Consider the following 21,485-nt stretch of genomic DNA (forward strand, 5'->3'; position numbering starts at 1 on the left):
TTCCGTATCTGGACGACTGGCTCCTTACTGCCACCTCCAGACATCAACTAATTCTTTTCAGGGATCACACACTCAATCTGTGCTCTCAATTAGGAATAACTATAAATTTTGACAAGTCTGCGTTGTCACCATCGCAACCTATCTCCTTTATCAGAGCAGACTTGGACACCACCACTGCTATGGTAAAATTGCCACTGGACAGAATAGTCACTCTTCGAAAACAGGTATCAGACATTCTGACGAGAAAAAAAGTACCAGCCTCTCAAGTGTTGAAACTACCAGGTACCATGGCAACAACACTCATAGCAGTTCATCTGGGGCATATGCACATGAGAATACTTCAGTGGTTGCTTTTCACCCAGTGGTCTTACCAACAACTTCCGATGTTTTTCTTGATAATGATTACAGATTCTTGCAGAAAAGATCATCTTTAGTGGTTGACCAGCAATCAGGTAACAGTAGGTCGACCATTTATTCTTCCCCCACCATCAGCCATGGTGACCATGGGTGCTTCTCTGATAGGGTGGGGGGGGTGCTTTTTCAGGGAAGAACAGCCCAAGTCACCTGGTCAGAGACAGAATCACAGTTGCACATCGATGTCCTTGAGCTGAGAGCGGTACTTTTGGCGTTGCAGTGCTTCCATGACTCTACCTCTGGGGACGATTACGATCCAAACCGACAACAGTCTGTCGTCTGGTATATCAACAAACAAGGGGGAACCAAGTCTTACCCCTTATGTCAAGAGGCCTTGAGAGTTTGGCAGTGGGCTGTATCCATCGAGTGCCTTCTGATAGCAACGCACATCCTGGGGAAATCCAACGTGATCGTGGACAAACTGAACAGAGCCATTCTGATGCTGCACGAATCATCCCTCGAAGACGAGGTTGCGGAGATAATCTTCCACAGATGGGGCCAGCCTTGTTGCGACCTGTTTGCATCCCATATGAATGCCAGATGCAGAAGCTACTTTGCCCTGAATCCCCCACCAAGGGACAGCCCAAGGGACTCGCTCGTATACAATTGGCCCCCGGGACTCCTATATGCCTTTCCACCAACTCTCCTGATTCCAAAATTCTTATAGAAAGCCAAAGCCCTGGGGAGCACTGTAATCTTTGTAGCCCCATTTTGGCCTTGGCAGATTTGGTTTCCCTTCCTTCAACTCTACCAAGTGGAGGAACCTTGGATTCTGGACCCAATTCCAGATCTACTGACACATTCATTAGGGGCCCTTCATCCCTCTCTTCAGTCCCTCAAATGGTCAGTCCCTCAAATGGACAGCTTGGCTGCCTCAATTCCCATCTTAGCCAGGTCACACGAATTTTCCTTGGAGGCACAGCTTATTCTTGTATCTTCTCATAAAACTTCCACTAGAAAGTTGTACGCCAGCAAAAGGAAGTGATTTGCTTTTTCGGCTTTCCAGCATAATATTGACCCTTACGTCGCACCACTTGCTAGCATTCTGGAATTTCTGACTAAGCTTTTTCATGAAAGTGCTGCAGCTGCCACTATAAGAGTTCAGTTGGCTGCAATATCGAATTTCCACCTTGGATCTGAAGGTTTTAACCTAATGTCTCACAGACTGTGTAGGGCCTTCTTAAAGGGTACCATACATCTTAGGCCGCCTGTTAGACAACCTTTTACTCCCTGGAATCTGAATTTTGTGCTGTCATGGCTTATTCTTCTTCCTTTGAGCCTGCATCATCCTGCCATTTAAAATTTCTCTCTTGGAAAACAATTTTCTTGGTAGCCATTACCTCAGCGCGTAGAGTGTCCAAACGTCATGCCCTATCTATCAACCCCCCATATTTGGTGTTTCATCCTGACAGAGTATCACTGAGGACTAACCCTTCCTTCCTTCCTTCCTTCCAAAGGTGTGTTCCGAGACTAACCTGAATCAAACTATTGAACTCCCAACTTTCTTCAATAACCATTCTAACAAGTTGGAGTATATGTTACACAAGCTTGATGTTCACAGGCAATTAAGATTCTATTTGGACAGAACAAAGGAATTTAGAAAATCAGAACAACTCTCTATTTCTCATGCTGACACAAAGAAAGGGCGACCAGTATCCAAAATTACCCTTTCCAAATGGTTAACTGACTGCATAAAATTTAAATATTCCTCAGTGAATCAACCATTACAACATAGCGTGAAAGCGCATTCCACTGGGGCTGTTTCTACTTCCTCAGTTCATGCAGCTAGGCTGCCTTTGGACACTATATGTGCAGCTGCCACTTGGTCTAAGCCACATACCTTCATCACACATTACAAAGTAGATAGGGCCTCCAGGGACAAGGCTTCCTTTGGTTCCACTGCCCTCAGGAATATACTCCCGTTAGCCACCCAGGATTAGTATGCTTGGGACACTACCGGTGTGTAAGAATGAGCGGTGAGATTGAACAACTTCACATAAAGAAGTTATGTACTTACTATAACGTTCCATGTGAGTTGTTCATCTCGCCTTCATTCTTACACTCTCACCTGCCTTCTCCCTCCAGGTTTCTCGAAAAACGAGTAAGAATTGTGGCCTGGTGGGTCTTGTTCTAGGTTTTTTTTACTCCGGCTGGAGTACCTTTTTATGTTTCATTATGTTTTTACAGGCTGGGATCAGCAAACTGGATCTGAGGTGAGACAGCATCATGGGATAGGGACTTGGCCTCAAGCTACTCTAAAACCTTGAGCTTATGAAAGCGGCCGATTCGGAGCCGATGGATCTGCTCTGAACCCATGTGTAAGAATGAAGGCGAGATGAACAACTCACATGGATCTTTATAGTAAGTACATAACTTCTTTTTTCATGGGAACAAACACGAGGAAGACTAATTTGTTCAATAAGAAATGCCTCCTTATGCACATTCTTAGCAGAGCATAAAAACTGGCTACATGCAATCTGTTTTGGTCCCAAACCAAAGGCACATCTTGTGACACCAATAATTAAAGATTAGTCCACTTTAAAAGCATATTTTTGCAAGGTGATGTACAGAATCTTTATCATAACACTAATTCAGACACAGAAACACATCTTCATGACCTAACAGTATATTTTTGCCAAAGGTCGATCTAGTGTGCTTAAACTCCAATATTTTGAGACTTTGTCCAAAACCTCAAGTGAAAATGTATCTGTTCATGCCGCTTACTTCAGTCTGACTAAGGTTTTTGATGCATCTCCTGACTGAGTCATAACTTCAGGATCTCAAGGTAATTGAAGCTATAGTAACTTGGGTGCAGTACAGGTATGAATATGAGAGCCGAACCCTTGTCCTTGCCATCCTATCACCTGTAAAATCCTGCAAGGTTCTGTCATGGGACTATTCCTTTTTGTCACTTTTTCTCAGATGTCAAAACTGACTCCAGCTTCTGTCTCACCAGGTATTCAAAAGACAGAAAACTTTGGAGGATTGTCTTCAACCATACTGATAGCGTTTCCCTTCAAGCGGCACTTGTGATGAATGATGTGAGCATTACTTTACCTTCAGGGTTACAGCAGTTTGGCATTTAGCAACTCCCTTCCCACCGTACAAGATTTTCATGCACTATTAATAGACAGCACCTAAAAGATGACAAAATAATGCCTGATGTTGTGATGTAGAGGGCTGTAGCCCTGTCTACAACTTAGATGACCCATGATCATTAATGGGCTCAGATGGGAGTGAGCAGCAAATGTCAGCTTGCCTATTCTTGGGGGGGGGGGGTAGTCCAGTCCACAGCAGTGCTGATATACTAGAGAAGTAATGCACTGGATACAGGACAAGGGTTGGGGAAAGTGTGCTTGGCTTTGCCAAGCCATATTTGCATGTTAGCCTTCATAGTGTGTGTGCAGGAATATGTATGTCCAAAGGGGAAGAAGACATAGCAGACATCACTCACTTGTGCAGCTGTATGCATCAGCTGTTGGGAAAAGTTTATAACAGTAAAACACCTGATGACATAGAAGTACTTCAAACTGTCTATTAGTGCAGGCAGAGATCGCCTTTAGTTATCCTGTAGGAAAAAGGAATATAATGACTAAGCCTTTCTGAATTGTCTTCTGGTCTGTGAACTTTCTAATAAGAAAGTATTGTAATTAAAAAAAAAAATCATATATATATATATATATATATATATATATATATATATATATATATATATATATATATATATAAAAAATACAATACCTTCTTTGGCATGTATCTAACCAGACACTTGCAACAGTAGGAATGCTCACAAAGGTTTCTCACCAGGTGAAATCAGAGCTTGAATACCCTGTCCTACACTGATAGTCTAAAGGCTTTCTGTCTGTATTGAGTCTGCTACATGGAGAGGGGATCTTTGCCTGGGTTAAATGGCTTCCTCAGACCCAGTCCCGGTGGATCTGTTGCAAATATGCAAAACAAACAGCACCAAAAACATTAGATCCAGGGATCTGATCTTCACTTCTGACACAAATAGGACATGTTGGAGAGACAGATGTGTGTCCCAAAGGATTCCCACACTGTGGAATAGGATTCTCTAGCCATGTAAAACAGAGTTTATGCCTGACCCTATTCAAACAAAGCCTTGACAGTTGGATGGAAAATCACAAATTTTACCCCCTGGTCTGGTCTCCATGTCCATTATAGAAAGAGGTAATAAATAAAAGTACTATCCTAATTAACCTCTTACAAATCTTTAGCTACCTGCCTATTTACTAACATGCACCCCCCATCCTTAGCTACCCGCCTACTTACTAACATGAACCCCCATATGATACTTGGGACCCAAATGCTTTAGAAGGTGCTGCTATGCTTGTAAGGGCCATAGTGGTCATTAGCCTTGTAACAGCCTGTGACCCTATAATTTATCAGCCTTTTATGTTTAGTGGACTTGTTCGAACTTTCGGATGGGAGCACCAAGATCCTGCCATTCTTTTTTAGCAGGTAAGCATTCTCTTTTCAGGGGGTAGAAGTCCTTGAGGATGAGAATTGGGAATTAAGGCATCATGTACTTGGCCTGTTTAAGATATGGTGTTGTCTGTTTTTATCCTGTTCAACATTTGTGTTGTTGGATTTAACTTCTGCGCCTTATACCAGAGTATTGGATTTCTGGCTCCTTCCCTGTCCACAATTCCTTCCTTATGATTTTCCTCAGATCTTGTTTGCCACCTGTTAAACAGCTATGTCCTCTAAGAGCTCCAAACATTCACTGTAAGTGAAAGTAAAAAGATGAATAATCTGCTCCTCACTTCTTTTGTAGTATTGTTACTTAGAGTTAGGCTTAAGTTATTTTTTAGGATTAGTATTGGTAGTTTTTTTTTTTTTAATTCATATCCTTGCGTAAGTGTGTTAGCTTGTAGAATTTTCTAGTATTGTGGTTACTTAACTTTCAGCCTATTTTTCATATAGTCATACATATAGGTAGTCATTGTCTTGCTTAACTAGGATAAATACTATTTTTTTTCTGCTGTTAATCTATAGATGTTTTTCATATAGAGATATACACGATATGCAGACACACGCACGCTCGCACACATGTATATTTAGAAAATGTTACTACACTGGATGGCTCAGTAGTGCAGCGGAAGCGTTGTTGCCTCACAGCAAGAGATTCTCTGGTTCGATTCTTGGCTCTGGAGTGCCTTCTGTACGGAGTCTGCATGTCCTCCCCGCGTTCATGTGGGTTTCCTCCTGGTGCTCCGGTTTCCTCCAATGTTACAAAGACATGCGTCTGGAGCATTTCTCCCTGGGCTTCTGCTGAAAATTGGCTTCATTCCAAGTTGGACTTTCCTGGTTATCAAATGTTAAATAAATAAATATGCTCAGAATAAGTTCTGGTTTGTTTGTTATATTGTGCATTTTTCTGATGTCTGCAAAGTCTACTGGGTTCAAAAAGTGTTCAGCTTGTGGACCCAAAAATCCATCCCCATGACCCCCACTCCCTTTGCGGATATTGTTTAGGTGCTTCCCATGTTTACGATAGCTGTAGTATCTGTGCTGCCTTTAGATCTAGAGGCCATCCAAGGCAAGAAAGAAAAATTAATACTTAAGGGTTTGATTCCCCTTCAGACAGGGACTACAATGATGTCCTCCGAAGTCAGACAGCCTTCTACTTCTTCCTGTACTGAGAAGAGAAAGAACTAGAAAGAGAAATACAAACTTAAGGAAAAGCTCTGAGAAATATCAGCTGATGAGAAAAGGAAAAGCTCTGAGAAATATCAGCTGATGAGAAAAGGCCAGAAGAAAAAAATGCTTCCAGATCCATCTAGTCTCCCTGGTCCAGTACAAAAGTCATCGAGGCAGTTGGATCAATCTCCAATGCAGTCTAAACTCTCTCACCAAAAACCTTCTTTTTCCTGTGGCCAATTAGCTCCAGGTTACATTCATCAGTCCTTCGTAAGCTGCCTTCAAGACCTGCACCTGTAGCTTTGTTGTCGAGGTCTGGTCAATCCACCAGAAGTCTTACCAAGATGAACTTCGACTGGGTGATAAGAAAACTCTTGAGAACACAGACTCAGCTGGGGGTTCTCCCAGTACCATCCCTCAGAGGAGAGCTAGGAACAGGCCCATTGAGCCCATCCCACCTTGTTCTAACACAGACTTCTTTCTTGGAGCCTAGTGTATTGGGTCTAAAACCTTCCAGCGCATCTTCATCAAACCAGATAGCCATGGAGACTTTGGCTTCAACTTCTTCCCTTACTTTCTAGATTTCATTGCTTTCAGGTTGAGCTCCAACGGTGGAGTTGACTGATGTTTTCAGAGCCATTTCTTTCTGTAGAGTTCTTCGATGTGTGATATCTTGGCTGCAGGGTCATCCTCGGAAATGGTCTCTATTGGTGTAGAAAGCTCCCCAAGTTGGCTGACAGAGGGAGTTTTTCCTGTGCTCCAAGAGAAGTCTTGGTTTTTGAGGCTGTAGAAACGGCCTAAGCTGGACCAAGAAGACAGATTTTTGCCAATCTCCATATGAGAAAATTCCATTGTTATCTCAAGACTGTTTAGCTCTAACACTGTCACCCTCTGGCTTTTCCAGTCCCACTTTTATCCTGTCTCAAATTCCCTCCTGTGGTGGATTCACCAGATCTCCCTAAATACAGGTCTGATTTTTCAGGTTCTTTATCCTACTCGAGAAGACCCATGGATGCTTTTGATCAAGTTTAGGGAGTTTCCTCCAAAAATCTGAAAGTCTAGGATCTTTTGTCTCATCAATAGATACTGGACCACATCAGTATCAAAAAATGAGGGCTCTAATCGTAGCTATTCAGACATTTCACTCCATCTGGGTTCCAGGTCCTCTAAAGGTTTTTCCAGACAATATACAGTAACGTAGAACATCAACAAGCAGAAGACACAAAATCGTATCTGTGCAGCATGGCCTTTTAGGCTTGGGACTTCTCAATCCACCATCATTTGGTTCTTCAGATGGTTTACTTCCCATCAGAGCACAGTCTAGTGGCAGACTCTCTGAGCAGGTCCATGACACATCCACGCAAATGGATACTTCATGGAGAGGTGTATGTCCTTCAAGAATGCAACTGCAGTCGTAACATATGGGTTGTCCTGCCTCAGGCAGCCCTCGGTCGGCCGAATTCCAAAGTCTGGGTCCGGCGTCGGCTGGTGTCGCCTCCTCTCCGATGTCACAACGGCTGGAGTATAAAGGCATCGGCCGACGCCATCTTCTTCAGTCTTTCTTGCCGCACGGTGCCCGAAGCAGAAGCAGTTCGCAAGTGCCGGTCGGTCAGCTCCTGTGTTTTCAGTACTGAAGTCATCTAAAAGCTAAGTACCCCATTGGGGAACATTTATTCTTGCCTCAGCCGATGTCAGAACAAATTGAGAAAGTTAATAATTGTTTGTCTTGTCGTAAACAAATACCTCATAAGGACTTCCATTCTCTCTGTCTTCCTTGCCTGGGCCCAGACCACGACGTCTCGGCCTGTGCTGCCTGTGCTTGCTTTAATAAGCGCACTCTCAGGCGCCGGGCAGAATTCGCCGAGGACTTTTTCGGTGAATCTTTTGCGTATATCATGCCGTCGGATCAACCGACAACCCAATCTGCTAAAAAACGCAAGGACCGGGACCGACATCCTCAGCCCGCGTCCACTACCGATGCTACTCCTAAATCCTCTGCTAGCGCTCCGGTCCCTTCGGAAGTGGTAAATCAACCGCTCCAGGCCGACGACACAGCGTTAACACGACCTTCGGTCTCAGAGATCTCTCCGGTGCCGGTTGTTGATTTTCCTCCGGAAACCGAAGTTCTGGATCTACCCGACGCCATTCCTGTGGACAAGGTAACGCCTGCACGTGGGGCTGCTAGGCCTCCTGTATCCATGTCCATCAAGGCCTTTGCACGTGCTAAGGCCGCCAGTCAGACCAAGGCCCATCCTAAACCTGCCCAGGCCCCTTCATCTGATAAGCAGATCATGTCTCTGGTTGCAGATCTTATTTCCCTTATCAGGAGGTCTCAGCCGCATCCGGACAGGGGATCTCAGCCACCTGCAGAGAAAAGGCCTAGAGCTGAGCAGGCAGGCAACCTCTCTTCGGATGAAGCCTCTGGGGATTCTGAGCATTCTGATACCCAAGAAGAACCCTTCCAGGCCTACGAGGACTCTGATGCTGAGGAATCAATTCCCTCTGCCTCCCCTCCAGAGGATTTCTCATTTGGTGAAGTCCTGCATTCCATGAGGGAACATTTTCAATGGCAGGGTCAGGAATTCTCTGACTCCAGGAAAAGGCTTCATACTTTCCTCAAGCTTCCCCAGCACAGACCTTTGGCTATCCCACCAGTTATGGATGTTTTGGATGATGTTTTCTCCGACTCCAGTGCCAACCCTGATTCTCTTCCTCCTGCTCCTGTCAAGCCGGACAGATATTATAGGGTCCCTGACACTCACAAGCACCTTTTTAAGGCCCACTCTGTGGATCTAGAAACTACTTCACAGGGCCCCAAGGGAGTGGCTCCCTCCTCTGCCAAAAACCCACTGCCAGCTGACAGAGAAGCAAGGTCCCTGGAGAGATGAGGTAAAAAAGTATATACCTCTACTACCCTAGCCATGAGGTCTCTTAACTGCCTTTTTCACATGTTTCAGTACCAAGATTTTCTCCTGGATGATTTACAGAAAAAGTTAGCCTCTCCTGAGCCTATTGATAAAAAGGCACTGCAGGATCATATACATAACACTCAGCAGGTTAATAACCATTTTCTGCAGTGTGGTTATGATGCACTGGAAGCTTCATGTAGGGCAGCTATGACTGGGGCTGTGATACGTAGACATGCTTGGTTGAAGGATCAGTCTTTGCTTGACCATGTTAAAGTAAAGTTACTGGATGCACCTTTGGAAAAACAAAAGCTTTTGGTGCTACTGCACAAGATGTATTGAAATCCATAGAGGAAAAAGCAAAGTCAGTACAGACAGTCAAGGATTTCCTTCAGGTTCAGCCACCCAGATTCAGCAGAAGCTGGCCCTCAAAGAATTGGTCCTTCCCCGGCTCTGACAAGTTTCAAAGGGGAAAAAACAGACGTGCCCGAGGTAGAGGGCAATACCGAGGATCTTACAGGGGCCGCCAGTGGCAACCTCCAAATCAAAGAAGTGGCGCAGACAGTTCAGCTGCACCACAAGGACAATCACAATGACTTGACTTTCGTACCGCCTACAAAGGTTCAAAGAGAAGCACCTTTGGGCGGAAAATTAGCCTTATTCTCACAAAACTGGCATATCTTAACCAAGGACAATTGGATTCTGGATTTGATAGACAAAGGTTACAGATTCCACTTCCACACATTACCAATAAGACAAGGCATGCCAAACCTGCCACATCATCAAAGGGCAGAGGCACTCACTCAAGTTTCCAAGCTATTAAGTATAAAAGCAATAGAAAGGGTTCCTCCTCAGGAGCAAGGCCAGGGATTTTATTCAAGACTGTTCCTTGTTCCAAGAAAAGAAAACAAATGGAGACCCATACTGGACTTGTCAACTCTAAACACTTTCCTCATTGTGCCAAAGTTCAAAATGCTGACGTTGCAGCAACTTCTTCCCATGTTGGGCAAGGGGTCTTGGCTGGTCACTCTGGACCTCAAGGAGGCATACCTGCATGTCCCATTCAGACAAAGCTGCAGAAGATACCTCAGATTTCTTGCAGGGACAGAGCATTATCAATTCTCAGCATTGCCGTTTGGCTTATCTACTGTGCCCAGAGTGTTCACGAAATGCCTGGCATCAGTAGTGGCACACTGCAGACTGCAGGGGATTCAAATATACCCCTACTTGGACGACTGCCTCATACAAGCAGACAACAAACAAACCTTAAAAGGAAATTTGGACTATGTCATGCATCTACCGCAGGCCTTGGGATACACAGTCAACATTCAGAAGTCAAAATTACTGCCATCCCAAAAGATTATATTCCTAGGAGCCAAACTGGACACAGAAAACCAAATGGCCTACCTCACAGAGGAAAAACAGCAGCATTTACCAGAGTACTTCAAAGGCCTAGCAAAACTTTCCCAGCTGACTGCAAGGAAAATCCTGCAGGCCCTGGGTTTCATGGCATCTTGCATCCTTCTGATACCTTTGGCAAGACTTCGTATGAGAAAGCTGCAATGGTATTTAAAAAACTTTTGGTCTCAACACAACAACAGCCTAGAGGACATAATCCCACTTATTCCATGTCTGCAAAAGGAATTTTTATGGTGGGCTCAAGCCAGTCAACTAAACAAAGGCATGTCTTTCAACAGACCTCAAGCAGGCCAAATGATTACAACAGATGCCTCAGACAATGGATGGGGGGCGCACATGGAGGGCAGATGCATTCAAGGTCTTTGGACGCCAAAGGAAAGACATCTGCACATAAACCAAAAGGAGATGTTGGCAGTGATACATGCCATCGAGACTTTCGAAAAATCACTACAACAAGGACATTTGCTAATAAGGACAGACAACACCACTGTCATGTGGTACATAAACAAGCAGGGAGGCACTCATTCTTATCCCCTCTGCAGACTAACAATGCTTCTCTGGGAAAAATCCCTGAGCCTGAAGATACATTTACAATCCCAGTTTGTACCAGGCAAGGACAATGTACTGGCGGACAATCTGAGCAGAAATTTCATGGATCCACACGAATGGATGCTGCACCCTCACATTTTCTCTCAACTGACAAAGGCATGGGGAAGACCGGACGTAGATCTTTTTGCTTCCCACTTAAATCATCACCTGGAAAAATTCTGCACAAGGACTCACCACCCTCTAGCTTGGAAAACGGATGCTCTCTCCTTCAGCTGGAATTCTCTAAAAATGTATGCATTTCCTCCCCTGCCTCTGCTGACCAAGGTGATACTGAAGATCAAAGCAGAACAACCAACAGGCATCTTGATAGCTCCAGACTGGCCAAGGCAACACTGGTACCCATTGCTATTGACCATAACTCGGACCAAACCATGGCCTCTGACCCTATGGCCCCTGCTCCTAACGCAACACAATTACAGGACTGTACATCAAGACCTGAAAACATTGCATCTGACAGCCTGGATGCTACCATGACTTCAACACCTAACTCTCTTTCCAAATCTGTTCAAGAGATCTTGCTGGAAGCACGCAGACCTTCCACCAGAAACACCTATTCAGCCAAGTGGAAGAGATTCAGCATCTGGAATGCCAACAGGGTTCAGGACACAGCATTACTGAGTATACCTCAGATATTAGAATACTTGGCAGAACTATTTCATACTGGGCTCTCATACTCCTCAATAAAGATTCATGCCTCAACAATCTCAGCAAAATACAACTGTGACCCTCCAGTGTTTTCGCATCCTCTGCTAAGACAGTTTCTAAGAGGGATAAAGAATATCAAACCTCCTAGAAAACAGCCAGTACCTGCATGGGACCTCAATTACGTGTTGGAAAAACTAACTCTTCCTCCATTTGAGCCAGCAGCAACCTCAGAAATGCAATTTATTTCATGGAAGACGGCCTTCTTATTGGCAGTCACCTCTGCAAGAAGAGTTTCGGAGATACAGGCACTCATGGCAGTGCCCCCCTTCCTCATTTTTCATCAAGACAGAGTCTCTCTAAGAACCAGTCCTACATTCATGCCAAAAGTTATTTCCAGGGTGTCTCAAAATCAAGCTATTCATCTACCTACATTCTTCCCCAATCCTCAAAATAAGGGGGAAAAACTACTGCATACTTTGGACATACACAGACAACTATGCTACTACTTGGACAGAACTAAGGCCACCAGAAAGTCTGACCAACTGTTTGTAGCCTATGCTGCTGGAGTACAAGGAAAAGCAATCTCCAAACAAACAATTTCAAAATGGATTGGACATTGCATCAGATTTTGCTATTCTTTCCATGGAAGAGGTGTGCCAGCCAATATTAGGCCACATTCCACCAGAGCTATAGCCACTTCCACAGCTTTCCTAAGAGGAGTGGCAACAAAGGACATTTTAGAGGCTGCTACATGGAGCTCCGTGCATACATTTACCAAGCACTACAACCTGCCCTTATACTCCAGATCCCGAGCAGGCTTTGCTTCGGCAGTCCTGCAGGGGATTTTTGCTACACCATCCTTATCATAGTTCCATCCACCCCCAACTTGGCTATGGTATTCAACCCATATGTTATGACTGCAGTTGCATTCTTGAAGGACATAGTACAGTTTTGTACCTACCATAAATGTAGATGTCCGATAGATATGCAACTGCAGTCGGATTTTCCCACCCTCCTACCCCTCTGTATCCTTCTTTTTGGGTCCCTACCCCTTTTCCCATCAGCTGGGGGTATCTCCTATGGTGTATCTGTTTATTACTGTTGTGCATGTTTGGGATTATTTTTATCCATTTACCAAATTTAGCCTTCCTAAGAGGGCACCTGGCATCTGGGGCAAGAAACACTGAAGAAGATGGCGTCGGCCGATGCCTTTATACTCCAGCCGTTGTGATGTCGGAGAGGAGGCGACACCAGCCGACGCCGGACCCAGACTTTGGAATTCGGCCAACCGAGGGCTGCCTGAGGCAGGACAACCCATATGTTACGACTGCAGTTGCATATCTATCGGACATCTACATTTATGGTAGGTACAAAACTGTACTTTGTGGACATCGTACAATGTGGGGTACTCAAGTAGATCTTTTTGCCTCCCCTCTGAACAGACAACTTTCTTATTTTTGTTTGAGTTCCAGGTTCACTGATTTGGAAAGTGGACTTCATGTCATTTTCTTGGAAGGAAATGTTCCTGTATGCCTATCCTCTTTATCCTTTACCAGAATTTTACAAACAGTTATGTGGGAACACATTCAAAATCTTGCTGGTGACTCCCTTTTGACCCAGACAGCACTGGTTCCCCCTTCTTTTTCACTTTGCTGGGTGCAGTCATCACATGTTACCTCACAGGATGGATGTTCTCACACAAGACTAGGTCTGTCATTCAACCTCACTTATCCAAACTTCAGCTGACACTTTGGGTGATATGGTTTTGATTCCTTTCGGGCACCAATTTTTTAAGGATGTGCTTTGAGTTTTGGAGAAGGCCAGAAAACCCAGTACTATAAAATTATATATAGCTAAATGTAAGACATTTTTGTTTGGTGTTTCAAGCGTGACCAGGGCCCTATTTCTGTGGGATTTCCCTGTGGTAGTTTCTTATTTTTGTGAATTGGTCAGTACTGGGTTGGCAAACTATTCTGTTAAAGCTCATTTCTCAGTCATTTTTGCCTTTCCACCTTGGAGTCGACTGTTGACTTAATTTCTGAAAGGTGTTCTTCCTATCAGGGTGCTAAAAAAGCCTATTCCTCCTCTTCCTTGGGACCTTAATTTTATTCTTAAAAAGTTGATTCAGTCCCCTTTTAAACCTGCCTTTTTCCCCAAAATATTGTACTTGGAAGACTATTGTTCGTGGCTCTTACTTCTGCCAAGAGAATTTCTGAACTTCAAGCCCTTATGGTAGTTTCTCCTTTTTTGATTTTCAGACAGGATGTCTCCGTACTAATCCTTTTTATGCCAAAGGTGGTTAATGATTTGTCCTTGAATCAGTCTGTTTATCTTCTTTTTCCTTCACAAGAATCTGCTGGTGAGAAAGCACTACACACCTCGGATTTACATAGACAGCTCAAATATTACTTGGATGAGACTAAATGCATCAGAAAATATGAGCAACTGTTTCTTTCCCTTCATACCAGGAAATTGGGTTTGGCAGTCTCTAGGCAAACCATCTCCTCCTAGATCCTGAAGATCTTTTTCTTTTTTTGTTGTTTTTGTGATAAGCAGTACTCTTCATGCTCACTCTACCAAGACAGTAGCCTCTTCTGGTGCCTTTTTCAAGTATTTGGACAGTAGATAATCTTAGAAGCTGCTACTTGGTCTTCTGTCCACACTTTTACCAATCATAAGTTGGATTTCATTTTCAGGACCAGGGCAGGATTTGCTAGGGCTGTCTTTAATGGAAAGTTGTTCTCTGTTTTCCTCCTTTTATATGTTCCAGTAGCTTTTGTACTCCCCTATGTGGTAAGAACATAGTATAGTTGTGTAAGATCTTACCATAACAGCAGATGTCGCACTTTTCACTTTTGCAGTTTTTGGTCCTTCCTTCATGTTCCGTTTTCTTTTTCTGTTGCTCTACGGCTGGCCGGTGATTTCTTCTTTCATTCTTATCTCCTTCTGTTTCCCTTCCTTGATGACTTGTTTCTCTGGGGTTGCTCTGGTTCTCCTGGGATACTTCAGTACTGAGGATTAGGAGTCTGTACCTCACATGTATTTTACTCCCTGTGCATACATCTGATATACAATGCCAAGAAGATGTGAAGGTTTTGGTATGCTGTCCAGACATTAAACTATCCTCGTCAGGATATCTCGGGTATAAGAAATACTGCAACAAGAAGAAGTAGGACATCTATTGTTATAAGACCTTACAGTGATGTACTTTACTTCCTTCCCACCCTCCTCATCCCTTTCTAGTCTTTTTCCTCATCTTGTCTGCACCGGCCCTGTCTGGCAGACCCTAGGACCCAATGGGGGCCTTCTTATCTCCTATTTCACTCCTCCTAGCTGGCTACCTCTCTCTCAGATGTCTTCAGGCTGCTGGCTTGGAGATGGTGTTAGGATTTATGCTCACACATCTGTTTATGTATCACTGTGCTTGTGAGCTGAGGTCATACATTGGACATATGCTCCAGAGAAGGTTTAAGCCTTGATACCCTGGCTGGATGTCATTGGTGAAAATACCTTCTGTTTGGAATATTGCAACAGTAATCGGTAGGACATCTGCTGTTATAGTAAGTTCTTACACAACCATACTTTCCTTTTCTTGGGGAGGGGGCATGCTGACTATGGAGAATTTGCTTGGTGGGCCCTTGTGGATGTCAGGGCTTGGGACGTTCACTGGCTGGGGTGGCCACTCAGGTGGAGCTATTCTTGGGCCCAGAGCAGGCACTTCATTACTGGCTGCACCTTATTTTTCACCCTTCCTACTCGGGCAGCATCAGCATAAGGGGACAGTGTTTAGAAAATCCAAATTTGGCCACAGTATGACTGACCTTGTTCCCTCACTTCTCTTAGCACTTTATGGAGGATTTATAGTCACATGGCTGGGAAGATCATTCTTTTTAGGCTGGAAGGGACCCATCTGGCAACAGGATGTGCTAAAGGGCTGCCCCAGTTCACAGCCTTCAGGAGCAATAGGGGAAAGCCTTGGTTTGAGGTCAAACAGTAAAGTAGCAAAATAAATAAATGATGATCTTGTTTTGACAAGTGTTTGTGTGTGCATTCAGATTTATATTTAATCTAAACTGCATGATACTTGATGAAGCTGTTTTATCTGTATTCCACTAATTTCACTAATGTTTTAATAGGGCATGGACCCAACCAACGAGAGGAGGGTGTTTGAATTGGTAGTAAAGACTGCTTGCAAGGAAAATACACCACAGTATTTCTTCATTACACCCAAGGTAAGTAGTTTTATATACAGGCCATATTTCTGTAACAATATGGCAGTAAGTAAAAATCACTGCCTTTAGTGGCTTATTGCATTTTAAGACATATTTAGAAAATTGGTCAAAGTTAAAAGTCTGCATCACAGTGTCATGCATTTGACAACATGTACTGGGCAGATTTTAGAGTTTTAAGATCTCTGGTAGGGTGAAGCAGTAACGGTTACAGTAAATTATAAAAGTTCTTTTCAATTAAGAACATTTGTTAGCTGTGCATCCTAGCCAATGAAGACCAAAAGTGGTCTCCAATCATCACTGCATGAAGTCTAGGTCATTTCATAAGGAAATCCTGCATAGCCAGCATTGGTAGGAGATTACTTCATTTCATCTCACTGCTTTGTTTTATCCTACATCAGCCCCAAATTTAATTTCATCTGCTTAACTCTAGTTGACTATTTGTTTGCTTTCTTTTGAGATGCTTTGTTAAAGTAATAAAAACAAAATCATGACTTGGTAGGTGGCTGCCCTTCTGCATAACACAAATAACTGTTTCATGTTTTGTCTTTTTATTCCAGTTTTTAAAAATAAATGAAAACTAAGGAAGTCTGATAAGAAGCAGGAGAAAAAGGATAGATAAAGTGGTTAACGTTAGCAAAGTTGACTAATTAAGAAAAGCATGTAGATACTTAACAGAACCTTAATCCGCCACTTCCATTTCTAGTTCTGCAGATGGTATGCTTAATTCATTTGACAGCCCAAAACGGATATAAAGTTAATCTGATGCTGTCATTTTCATTCATTCCTCAAATGCTGGGTTATCTGATCTGATTCGGCCCACTTCTTCTAGATCCTCAGATCCAAAACTCTTAAGCTTCTCCCTTTACCCATAATTCCCTGCCAACCTCACATACCTCGGATCTTGTTTGCCACCATATTGCTACAGATGCGGATCCTCTCACTCTTGAGCTGTCAGTGTTTTTTCTTGTTTGAATCAGTGAGTTTTTTAGATTTTTTTTTTTCTTTATCAACAGGGTATTTGTTGGTTTTTGTCACATTCCTCCTTTATTCTCGTTATTTCCTTCCATTAGTCTACTTCTTTTGTGATCTTTACCAAGATCTTGGTATTTCTGTCCAGTACCATTGTTGGTACTTTGCTTTTTCCTCTCTGCCCTTTTCCTAACCGTTTTAGGGTATTCTTGACTACCATTGTTGTTAGCGTGTCTTGCTTTTTTATGAAAGGCATTTCAAATAACTTTTTTTACAGTTTCATTGTTATTTCTTTTGGGTCTTTCCTGTCTTTAGGTATGCCAGGATGGCTGACAAAACCAACTGGCTTCAAGAAATGCATCACCTGTGGACACAAAATACCTAATTCAGATGGCCACAAAGAATGCATCTATTTTTTGGGTGCTGCCCATTTAGATGCAGATTGTACAATTTGTGTCGTATTCAGCACCAGGTCTCTCATGGATAGATGTAATAAACTGGTTTTGAAGGATCTTCTTCCCTCCCCTTCTTCTTCCTCTATTTCAGCTGGTGCTCAATCCCCTTCTTCCTCTGTTACAGCTGGGAGCTCAAACCCCATCAAAAAATATGATGAAGCATGACTCTATCCCCAAGGACAAAGAAAAAAGGAAGGGATCTCCAAATTCTACAAAGTCTAAGGCTCCCTCCTCAGAGCCATCTCAAAAAGTGTCAAAAAAATCTGATATGGTAACTTTGGACCCTACTACTCAGAAATCAAAAATCGTCCAGATCCGGTCACCTCTTAATTTACTAGATCCTATACCTTCTCGACTCCCTTCTCTCTCTTTGCAGGAGTCTCCTCACAAGCAGTCAAGGCCAACTTCCATTAGCTCCTCACTCAGGTCTTCCAGGAGATTGTCTGAAGCTGAAGTGGATAAGATGATGAGGAAATTCCTGAGAGCTCAGATCCAGATGGGGATAATTCTGTGTCTGTCTCCCATCGAATCCGTGAGCCTGTCTGTGATTAGTCCACCTTTAGTCTGTCCTTCCTCTATCCAACCTGCTGTTTTGGAGCCCTCAGTTCCAAGATGCCTGGGGGTGTCCTCATCAGATCCAGAGACAGTTTGGTTTTGACTCCAGTCAGTTCCCTCAGCCATTTGGCTCTGTGTCTTTCGGAGCAGGAGGACTGTAGGAGCTGAAGCATCAGGATTGGGTCCAAGAGACCAGAGTTGAGTTGACTCTGAAGTCATCAGAGCCATTCCTGCCCCTCAACGCTTCAGCTCTGTGTAGCTGAGGTCTAACTCCATCCTCGGGTGGAGTGCTTACAGGGTTTCAGGGACAAGCTCTGCAGAAAATTTCAGCTCTGCTACCTCCAACTTCAGTCTCCCTTATGCGCTCTGCCTTAGAGATTGTGGAGAAGGCTTTCTGTTTATCTAGAGAAAGGGCATCCCTGCTTCCCTTGGATCAGATCACTCTACCTCCTTAGGGTCCTTGCTTTGAGCTTTGATACTATATTCCACTGCAACAACCAGCCAGTTCAAGTCTTCAGTCCGTCCCTCAGGACTCCCCTAATACTTCTGATACCTCACCAGACCATTTCATTGATAAGGTTCCTTGGAAGAGAATGTAAAAAGGAGACACTTAGTTTCCCTTCAGGAATCTCTCATGGAGGCCACCAATTTCGATGAAGGGGAAAGGTCCCCCAGATCTCCACCTGAAGACATCTCCTTTGGAGGCATTCTTGAACTGTTTAAGCAAAAAGGCAGGGGGTCTTCTGACACCCTTTCCCAAGAGGAGTCTGTGTTCCTGAAGGCTTTCAGATCTGGCCTGGCTACGTCTTAGGTGACCCCCCCCCCCAGCTGATGAGCTTACAGACCTCATTTCACGTTGGGCATGGAACGAACTGTGTATTGTGAGCCCATCCTAAAGTGTCCAGATAAATTTCTAACCCCCCCCCCCTCGGGATGGGACACAGTGGAGAAAGGGGGGTCCCAGTTAGTGCCATGGTTGTGGCATCAGCTGTGAAAAAAAACAGCTTGCAAAACAAAGCTCTTCTGTCCATCTCCCATAACAGGGAGTCTAGGACTTGGGACAGATTCTGTAAGTGCGTTTATGCTTCATTGACCTTTGCCCTGGAGTCATTGAAGTACTTAGCACATTTCAAGAGAATGCAAAGAGATTTAACTAAAGAACTCTCCAAATCTCTGGTTCCATGTATGTGGAGGAGCAAAATATAGTCTCTCTGCAACTGACAACCCTGGAATCTGTAACTAAAGTGTCCATTAGGGTAATTTCCCATGTGGTAAAAGGTACCTCACAAGTAGCAGGTTCAGACTTAGCCGTTATGAGGCATGCCTGAATGTATCTATGTGACTTTGCGGAGCCCTTCGTCTTCATTCATCAATTCTCTGATGGGTCTTCATTATTTGTCCCGAAAGTAAATGACATACACCAGATGTGATCAAGAAGGGATATGTTTTTCTACTCCTCAAAGGCCCTTTTCACAGAATCATTGAAGAGGTAGAAAGACATGGTTCTGCGAATCCCAGAGTCCTTTCTAAGACTCATGAGGAGAGAGTTCTCCCAGAGTCAGAAGGGGAAACTCTAATTGAAGACACTGCCCCTGTGGCAGAGGTGGCCCGCAAAACCAGGGATTCCAGAATTCCTTCTCAGACAAACATTACCAGCACTTCTGAAAGGCGCCCCAACTGTAGCCCTCTGGCGACAGTCAGGAGGCATTTGTCTCTGCACCAAATACCCTGGGTATCCATAACAAAAGATTCCTGGGTGCACTGAATTATATCCAGAGGTTATAGCATACCATTTTCCCAAATTCCCCCTGCAAGAATGAAGGAATCCCTGATATTCCACCCAGCCAGAGGGAGATGGCAGCATTAGAAATAAAAAAAGCTGCCCAGGAAGGGTCATCCAGGAGGTCACTCCAGACCAGATAGGATCCTGAACCTACTCAAGATTCTTCTTAGTACCAAAGAAGACAGGGAACCTGAGACCCATCCTGGATCTCAGCAAATGAAACCAGTTTGTGTAATATTCAAGGTTCTGAATGGTTATGGTTCAGTCCATTTTGCCATACTGCGAAAGGGCGATTGGGTGTACTATCACATCAGAATGAACAGATGTTCCAGAAGTTATCTGCACTTCCATCTGGGAGCCAGTCATTACCAGTTCAAAGCACTGCCCTTTGGTTTGACCATTGTCCACAGGGTGTTCACCAAATGCATGGCAGTAGTAGCAGCTCACCTGAGACTGCTGGGATTCTGAGTGTTTCTGTACCTACATGACTGACTCCTAACTGCTCCAACCTGGCATTCACTCCTACAAGTAACTGACTACTTATTTCAGGTGTGTCTTCACCTAAGCATCACAGTCAATTGCAGCAAATCTCACAGCTCACTCCTAGGCAGAGTCTGGAGTTCATAGGTGCTTGTCTAGACGTGGTCATTCAGCCTTTCATCCTCCAACTCAAATCCAGACACTCCAATCCCAGGTCACGAAAGTAATCTTTCATTCTTTTGTTCCAGCACAACTGATCTTACAAGCCTTGGGATCCATGGCATCAGTGATCACCCTAGTCCCTTTATCCGGGTTTCACATGCAAATTCTGCAGTGGACCCTGCTGGCACAATGATCTGTTCCTCAGCAGCTTTTATCTGCCCCTGTCAAGATCACACAAACCTGCAAAGATATCTTCTTTGGTGGCTTTACTTGGATAAAGTTAGTCCATTTGTTGCCCCCCTGAACATGGCCGCTGTGGTCACGGATGCCTCCCGGCTGGGATGGGGGGGGGACACTACTTGGGAAGGACAGTCCAAGATATTTGTCTCGAGAAGAGGCCAAGACACATATCGATATCATGGAAATGAGAGCAGCCCTACTAGCACTGCAGACCTTTCAAGACACACTCCCCTTTAAGGCGATTGCTATTCAGACAAGACTGTATGTCTTTGGTCTGGTACATCATCAGACAGGGAGGATCCAGATCTTACCTGATATGTTGAAAAGCACTGAGAGTGTGGTGATAGGTGATTTTTTTGCCATCTGCTTTCTCATGGCAATGCACATACGAGGGAAAACCAGCATGATTGCAGACAGACTAAGCAGGTCCATTCTGATGCCTCATGAGTGGTCTCTCTATGTCAAAGTTGCTGAGTGAATTTTCTGTTGATGGAGCCATCCATGCTGAGATCTTGTCACTTCTCCCCTCAACAAGAAATGCAGCAGGTTCTTTGCCCTCATCCCTCCAAAGGGGGAAGTCACTGTGAGGTACTGTAGTCCACGATTAGCCCTCCTGTCCCCTCTGTGCTTACACCCCCCACTACTTCTCATTCCCAAATTTCTACAGAAAGCATACTAGTTAAAGAGCACAGTTATCTTCATTGCAGCCTTTTGGCCTTGTCAAGTTTGGTTCCCGTTCCTCTGGCCTCATCTACATCCACCCCGGGTACATAGTCCCAATCCAGACTTTGTCTCACCTGACAGGAATGACTCATCCATACTTAACAGGCCTCAAACTGGCCACATAGTTTCTGCAGTTCTACTAATTGCTAGACAGCCCAGGCTGCCCTCCCTGGTCCATCATATTTTATCTTCACTAAAACCTTTTACTAAAAAGATTTACAAACTTGAA

General features: G+C 44.1%; 1 protein-coding gene across 1 annotated transcript in view; it reads left to right on the plus strand.

The window, feature by feature from the left end:
- SMC5 (structural maintenance of chromosomes 5) overlaps nt 1-21,485 on the plus strand; it is a 3,018,525-nt gene that overhangs the window by 2,808,597 nt on the left and 188,443 nt on the right. The window contains exon 27 of the mRNA XM_044064368.1: nt 15,794-15,889. Within this exon, the coding sequence (XP_043920303.1) occupies nt 15,794-15,889 (96 nt within the window). The remainder of the gene's footprint in view (nt 1-15,793; nt 15,890-21,485) is intronic.

Source organism: Protopterus annectens, chromosome 2.part2 (genome assembly GCF_019279795.1).
Source record: "Protopterus annectens isolate FY-2018-M chromosome 2.part2, PAN1.0, whole genome shotgun sequence".
In the NCBI taxonomy this organism is placed as follows: Eukaryota; Metazoa; Chordata; order Ceratodontiformes; family Protopteridae; genus Protopterus; species Protopterus annectens.